This window comes from Aplysia californica, unplaced genomic scaffold (assembly GCF_000002075.1).
Source record: "Aplysia californica isolate F4 #8 unplaced genomic scaffold, AplCal3.0 scaffold00163, whole genome shotgun sequence".
Taxonomy (NCBI): domain Eukaryota; kingdom Metazoa; phylum Mollusca; class Gastropoda; order Aplysiida; family Aplysiidae; genus Aplysia; species Aplysia californica.
The window spans coordinates 364,170-372,475 of NW_004797433.1; the positions used below are offsets into that span (position 1 = coordinate 364,170).

Consider the following 8,306-nt stretch of genomic DNA (forward strand, 5'->3'; position numbering starts at 1 on the left):
CTCTCTCTCTCTCTCTCTCTCTCCCTCCCTTCCCCCACTCTCACTCGCTCTTTCTATCTCTCTTTCTCACTCTCTTTCCTTCAGTCTCACCGTCATGCATGCAAAAGCATGCACCAGAAAAATAACAGTTCATCACTATATCAAGTAAGCATTTGTAAATAAGTAATAATGCTTCAGCTGTTTATTTTTTAAATAAGAATATTAGGAGCACTCGTAATTTGATATGGGAGTTAAAACTATACATTGGGACCAAAGCAGGAAAAGGAACTCTCACTGTGCCCAGTAATTTTGTTTTGGCCTTCAAAGAACCAGTTTGTCAGTGTTTTCTGTAAGAGCTTTGGGTTGCTGCTATACGTCCAGGAATTGTTTATGTTGGTTCAGTATCATTTAGACATTTAAAATAGAACACGGCAGTTTTGTATTTGATCTTTTCTTTTACTGGCAGCCAATGTTGTTCTTACAGAATAGGGGTTATGTGCTCTTATTTCTTTTGTTTCATTCTCAGTTTTCCTGCTAACTAAAATAGCAATACAGTAGATTCTAATCCAATAGTGATAAAAAAATCAGTGTTGTTACTAACGCCTTGGTTGCTGCTATAGCTAAGTGATTTCAACTCTGCTAATGTATATTATTATTGAAAGCTAAAAATGGATACTTTTGCCGAGTTGGCTCATTTCGGCAGACACAGACATACCATTATCCACCTGGAGCCTAGATTTTTAAGACTTCACTCTGAACTAATGGCGTAATTACTGATGTCAATTTGCAGTTCCATGTGAATACTAGATCTAATTGCTGTAGCATTTCCACTCAAAATTATTTCTGTCTTGGCATCATTCAGCTTCAATTAATTACTGCTTATCCATATTTTTAACTCCCGGATACATTCATGCTCAGTGGAGTCTACTAAAATGACGTTTGATCCAAATCAATAGACGGAGTGGCATAAAGATGGTAATTTATGTCATATTGTCTTGAAATATTAGCAATGGGCTGGGAACATTTTTTTAATGAAACAGATCCAAGAATAGACCCCTGGGGAACACCATAATATCTTAATATTTGAGCAGTTCATTATCTGAGCACGTGCTTTTCTACCACAGCTGCTTACATTCAATCATTAAGATATGACTCGAACCATCGCAAGACGGTACCTTTCACACCAAAAGTAGTATTTAGTCTCTGAGTAATATGTCATGATTATTGGTATCGAATGCAGCCGAAAGGTCCAAAATGCGTAAGAAGACACTTTATTTCATCTTTCTTTTTAAAGTGTCAGCACTGACTTTACGTAATGCTGTCTCGGTACTATGGTGTACATAATGCCGACTGGTTAACTTCACTACGCTGTAAGAGTCTATTACAAATAAGTTTTTCCAGGATTTTCGATTAAAAAGTGAAAGATTTGAAACTGATCTGAAATTTTCAGTCTTTTTTATCAAGTCCAGCTTTTTTCCAAAGGGGTCTTACATGTGCTGTTTTAAATCAATTTGATACTGTGCCTGTGAGGAGAACATTTATATATAGGGTAAGGTGTGGAAGAGATTCATCTAAACAACTTGTTTTAAAGGTAGGTGGGTATATGGACTAATACACATGTTTTTGATGGAGTAGATCTATCTGAAACAATCTGTTTGATTTCATCTTCTGTTGCTGGAGTAAAGTCATCGGTGACACTCGTATCAAAGTGGTGGCAATTCGGGGAAATTGAGTACATATTATTAGGGACCGTTCACAAATGATGTCAGCTAAAATTTGGACAAAAAATGACCCCCCCCCCTACCCCATTGTCGTCTTCTGTCATCTTTCTCAGGACCCCCCCCCCCCCCCCCAACCCCCGTAGTTGACGTGAACCAAAATGTACATGTACATTTAGATATACGAGTATCCTGTACAGGGTGCATTTTATATTTGTAACTTTGATCTTTATTTTAAAGTTTTTAAAATAAAAACGAAATCTATTGTTTATTTAAGAATACAACAAAGAAATACCTGTAAAGTCAATTTATTAATTAACAACTTTAACCAATCAAAACAATTTAGGCCAAGAAAATGTGATCTATAATTTTTCAGCTGCTTTACTTTTGTTTTGTTTTCTTTTTTTTTCCCCAACCTTTTAAAGCATCATGGTTGACGCCAACTTTGTAAAAGCCCCCCCCCCCCCCCTAAAAACACACACGCACACACAATGTCCACTTTAAAAAAAACTTTTCACCGACCCCCCCCCCCCCCCCCCCCCCCTCTTCCCCTCTGAGCTGAGGCCATTTGTGAACGGTCTCTTATTGTCGAGTCCTTGTTAGATTAAGGTGATTTTGTTAGACAAATAGATCTAGGCCGAAAAGTTACTACATACATGTAGTTCTTTGTCGGTGCCAGGGTGTAACGCTATTACTTTCAGATTGCCAAGCAGATCACTAGAGATTGTATTTAAAAATGAAATTCTTAAATCTTTGTTTTTACTCTTCGTTTCTTTAAAAAGGTGTTACTGATGATGGTGGTGTGGATGATGATGTGATGCCGATGCTGATGATGATGATCATGATGATGATGATAATGATGATGATGATGATGATTATTTTTTCTTATCATGCTTACTAAGCTACAGCTATGATGATGACGATGATGATGATGATGATGATGATGATGATGATGATGATGATGATGATGATGATGATGGTGATGGTGATGGTGATGTGGTGATGATTATGACTTTTTTCTTATCATGCTTACTAACTTACCGCTATGATGATGATGATGATGATGATGATGATGATGATGATGATGGTGATGGTGATGGTGATGGTGGTGGTGGTGGTGGTGGTGGTGGTGGTGGTGATGGTGATGGTGATGGTGGTGATGATTATGATCCTAATGATGATTATGCGGATGATTGTATACGGTTTCAATACCGTTTCCCACAGGAGCCAATCCGAGCATTCGGTTCCTTGGTCGGTATGCTGGGTACAACACAGACCTAGCTGTTGCCATTTTTCCTAACGGTGCCTGCTACCACCGCAAAGACCTGCACACCTTCTACAGTTATGAGTACATTGACGCCTGTTTCGACAAGGCGACTGAACTCCAGAAAGAGGGACTACCTTCTGAGGTGATGGTACTACTGAAGGCTTTGTCTCTGACAATGTCAGGTTAGTAGTTCGGCTTTTTTCTTTTGTTTTATGTTTATGTCCTTTGTGTCTGTGTCTGTCGTTGGTCTCGAATTTTCTTTCTTTCTTTCTTTCTTATTCTTTCTTTCTTTCTTTCTTTCTTTCTTTCTTCTGCTGAAGGTTTTTGACTTTGACAATGTCATGTTAGTTGAAGACTAGATCTAGGTTTGTTTCTTTCGTTTTATGTTTTCTCTGTCTATCTGTCTCTCTCCCTGTCGTTTCTTTTATTCTTTTTCTTTCTTTCTTTCTTTCTTTCTTTCTTTCTTTCTTTCTTTCTTTCTTGAAATCAAATATTTGTACCTCTTACCTATACCTATTCAAACAGGAAATTCCGGTTTGTCTTTTACTTAAAACCTGTGAAAATGATATAAATAAATCTAATGGTTGAAAATAACGCTAAACAGACAAAAGCTCAGACGTCGACGGTGTAATAGTATTGCTTTTTTCTCTTTGCCGTAGTGTACATAAAACATAAGTTCGTTCCATTGTGAAAATGTCGACTGTATCCAAAGATCGTATATAACTAATTTATTACATGAGTTGTAGTGGTAGGCATAGATCATGATTAATCCTTCAAGTAAATTTGCCAAGTTGTAATCACGAGTTCCAACGAGTGAATACAATGGTAATTTCACATGTAGGAAAAATAATGGTCGAGATCTACTACCATAACGAATGTAATAAATTTGTTTAAATACCATACTGATATCAACTGGCGAAAAAGATCCGGGCCACCAAAGTTCAAATGACCATCCAATTGGACAAGAGGATTGATTCAAGATTCTAATATGAAAACAAAATGTTCATGCCCGTCTGGGTCAGGGTGAGGATTAGAATAAAATCTGGAAAGTTTTCCTTTGTTTTTAGCCCCGCTAATTGACATGTTCTGATATCCGGTGCCTCCTTCCGCGAAATAAACCCCAAGCAAAATAATAATAACGTAAGCATAGCCAAAGCAAGCAGAAAACGTACGATTCAAAAGTTTAAAAAACTTAAAAAACTGTATTTATATGACATGTTGCCGTGAAAATAAAGATTACTTTGATTTCAAACTGTGCAACAACAACAACAACAACAACAACAACAAAAAAAGGAAAGGCACGGAGTTATTTGCAAGCTTAGGGCAATAACATAGAGAAACTTAAGCGGCTGAAGATCGACGCGGACAGGCGCCAGTAGGTGTATGCTGTGACTCCACATAGAGGGCGCCTAAAGCCTAGATCTAGATATAAGAAAATACAATTACACCACAGCAGAGCTGGTATTTATGAAGCATTTATTTGGGGATAAAAAAAAACCCTCGAGATTCCTAAAATATTTCTAAAATGTAATTCTCCCCGATTGCCACCCTAATTAGACAACGCCAATTTAAAAAAATGTGATTAGTTTTTGTCTACCGTGAAGCACCAGCTCTGAAAAGGCCATTTAAAATTGTCCCCTGCCCAGTCGGGTGACGTCACGAAAACCGACCCGAGTTGGTGACGCGAGACGGCATTGAGAGTTCGCGACCTCAGTGCTCTCTTGTCGCATCTCAATTTTTGTTTTGTTTGTTTTTGTAAAGTGTTTTACGGCGCTCGCAACTGCATAGGTCACATGAGCGCGCGGGACACACCTAATAATATTTTCAGTTGGTAGGAAATTTTGAATTTTGCCCGGGTGGCGGCCGAAGCCTACTCTTATCGATTTTAGACCACCAAGGGATCTTTAACGTGCGCAACTTGCACACGGGCCCTCCGAGATTTTTCGCCCTTGTCCGAGAAGGCTAGGTGTAGATCTTTCCTATCAGAAGATCAGGGGTGTGGCAGAAGGACAGCAGTAAGAAGAAGCCAAGGAGTAGCAGTAGAAAGGCTGCAGAAAGAGTCAGGAGCCCAGAGGAGGGGGCAAAGGAGGTGAGGGGGTGGGGGCAGAAAGTGGACATGAAAGCAGACAACAGAACATTGCTAGAGAGCAGGAAAGGAGGTGAAAGGAGACAATTTTAGAGAAGAAAATTTTTCGGTCGCTACCCGGATTCGAACCCGGGACCTTTGAATGAGAGGCCAACATCTTAACCTCTAGGCCACGAGAGCCCCCTCTCAATTTTTAATAACAGTGAAAGCAGTTAACAACAAAAAGTGAGCTTAAGAAGAAGTCACATTTTCACTGTTAAAAATGGAGATGGGACAAGAAAGCACTGAGGTCGCTTGTTGACAGCGAGACGCCCTTCCCAGTTTATCAGCGTAATAAGAATGTAGTTTGGATTCTGATAAAGCCGACAACGCCGATCCGAGCTCAAAGCCGGCTGCAGTATGCCAGCTCTGTATGGGGCAACTTGGAAATCATTAGGGAATTTTTATACCTTTCGGCGTTTACTGAGTCAGTCTCCAAAACCGGCGTTCTCTATGTTTTCGCCCACAGGCCGAGCTAGACTTGCTGCCAGCATTGCACTAAAATTAAATACATCGCCGCACTCTGGCGTAATCCCGGTTCACTATGGTGCGCACCATAATTTGACTCAATTTGCAACAAAATTAAAGACAATGTAGAGAATTGTGCCTACTCTCTACTTGGCCTATAGGGACAGTTGGAGACTGGTGTTTGGCACTTCATTTTGGTGAGCCGGCTTTGCAGCCAAGTTTTTTCAGCGGACAAAAAGCGTCTGCCATAACATTGCACGGTGTAGAAATAGCATGGTTCAATTCTATACTTTGCTTACAAAAGGTTAGAAGGCGAATATAGATCTAGATAGTGCGTGAAGTAATTTATGCAAATTTTTATATTTCACGTATGAGATATTATCATCTTAGGCCTATGTTTCACGTGTGAAATTCATATAAGGATATATTTTACCGGAAGTGCAAAACTAAAACAACTCCAAGTATGGTGTAAAACGAGATAATTCATTAGTTCATTCAGCCAAATAAAATGTCCACGAAAGTCCGCGCGTTGGTTCAGATTGCGCTGCAGTCTTTGTTTTGAAGCTCTCTTTCGTTTCTCCAGAAGAAGAATAGGAATAGCAGAGTTTGTTATTTTCACATTTATTGTTGTTCACACTAGTAGGGTAACTCTGATCGCAAAGTCCGCACTTTTTCGAATAGGACGCCACCGAAATTTGAGGACATTTTAAAAAATTGGCTCAAAGAGTGGAGTGACCTATCTTGTTATGCACGACCTTTGCTTTATCGAGTATCGTCGTCTGCACGCCATGCTTTTGTATTCTTCTCAGACCGGGGCTAAAGAGCCTGCTTACTGCTTACTACATTGTCTAAAATTGTATTTATGGAGTCATGGAATAATTACAACAAACCAATCATTTCTCTCCATGCATGAATGAAACCTCTGATATAACCCGTGAAACCACACAGGTTGATCAAGTGTTTTTTAAATCTAACGCTACAACATTACGATCCTCGTCCATTGACATTTCCAATTTGCTCTGCATTAATTTGTTTCCGCAGACACGGGAAAACTCAAGAATCCTTACGCTGTCGAAAGTCTCCAGAACCTTCTTCTGACTTGCTTGCGTCATTCCCTTAGGAACAGTCACCCTCACGCTGATCCCCTTGCCATGGTGGGCCAAGCCTTGACCAGTCTGAATGGCGTCAGATCTGTCGCAAGCATGGCACGCTTTCACCGACAGAAATACGTTTGGCAGGAGATCATATCCCAAAGACCTCTTATCAAAGAACTTGAAGATTCTGACTAGACTCTAGTGAAAAGGCATACGTAACTTGTAAGGCAACTGATGACATTACGACTTATTTCACTATAGAATTGTACATTATAAGACAGGAAGATTCGATGAAGGAATAATAGAAATGTTTATAATAATATGATACTAGTTCCTCTCTTAGTTGTCTGACTATGACCAAATTATCATAAACAGAGAAGTATATTTCTTGAGCGAAATAGAAGAAAAACGGGAAGTTTCTGCCATGACCAATGAGACCAGTTTGCCACATTTTGAGCAAATGAAAGCTTCATTTCCACTTGAGGGTGTGTCCAGCTTGTAGGCTCCTCTCTTGGCTTCAGCACCATCTCCTCGTTTCGAATAAACGCTTTTCCCGGTAGAATAGCCCCCCCCCCCAATCTCCACCTTCCTGTAATAGAAAAACACAAATTTGAATTTGATTACAAAATAATTTGACGTTCTTTTTCTTTATGTTCCCTCGCTAGTTCTATTGGGAAGTCGACTGCTGGTTCTGCAACCTGCGGTGCTGCTGGGTTTACGTATGTGACCGTTTTTGTTACGTCGTGAGCCCCTAGCTTTCAGGCAGCCACATTCATAACGAGATAGGAATATACGATGTATTTGAATTGATCACAAACTATTCTTTCTTATTTCACTCTTTCAATCGGCAATTTTATGAAAACAAGATTTTGAACTGAGAATTTTTGAATTGCAACTTCGCATCTATCCTGCTTTGTAGGTAATGGCGTATACATTAAAATCATTATTTCCCCAAGTTTTAGTTATCCTTTTGTAAGATATTGTGAAAAACAATTTTGCTGTAAATTTGCTCTTTTTTGCATTAGTCAGAAGTGACGGAATGCGTTCCTTATTAATTGTCCAACATTTGGATTTTACCGAAACAGAAGTTTGCGTTGTGAATGTAGAAAGCATCGAATCCACTGATACATGTACTAGAAAGCACACTGTTCGAAGGTCGACAACCTTTTGGTCAGGGGATTGCGTCGATCACGTCCTCATACTAAGAGCAGGTATGATTTTCCCCATCAGGAAACAGATAGCCCTGTCTGTTGAAATATTGTTGTGTAACATATCAAACTACTACTATAACAATAAGTGTGACTGTGTAAAGAATACTTTTGGTGTTTTTTGGGTCACCGTATATAAATAAAACCACCCACTATATAATGACATGATAATCCTTCATATTGTGGTCTTTTATTTTATTTAACAAATATTTCGGTTTCTGTCTATTTATCGTAGCATTCTTTGTTGTCTGTCAAGACCTGGGCATTGTTTGTTTGACCTGAGTACGACAAGCTCACAATTGCTTTAAAAAATAACAACAACAGGATTCTGCTCCAAAGAGGCCACCACATGCCTGCTGTTGCCTCTGTCTACCTGTCTTACTTTTTCCTGGGCCCAACGATTGTTATTGTGTTAATGTACTTATGTGCCAGCTGACCAGAAGAAAC

At 39.3% G+C, this 8,306-nt stretch overlaps 1 protein-coding gene across 1 annotated transcript in view; it reads left to right on the forward strand.

Moving 5' to 3' along the window:
* The window catches only part of LOC101861888, a gene marked incomplete in the record, with an annotated part of 23,554 nt that extends 15,522 nt beyond the window's left edge, over positions 1-8,032 (forward strand). The window contains 2 exon segments of the mRNA XM_005097772.3: positions 2,922-3,146; positions 6,599-8,032. Of these exon segments, the coding sequence (XP_005097829.2) occupies positions 2,922-3,146; positions 6,599-6,846 (473 nt within the window).
* Positions 8,033-8,306: the final 274 nt, after the last annotated feature.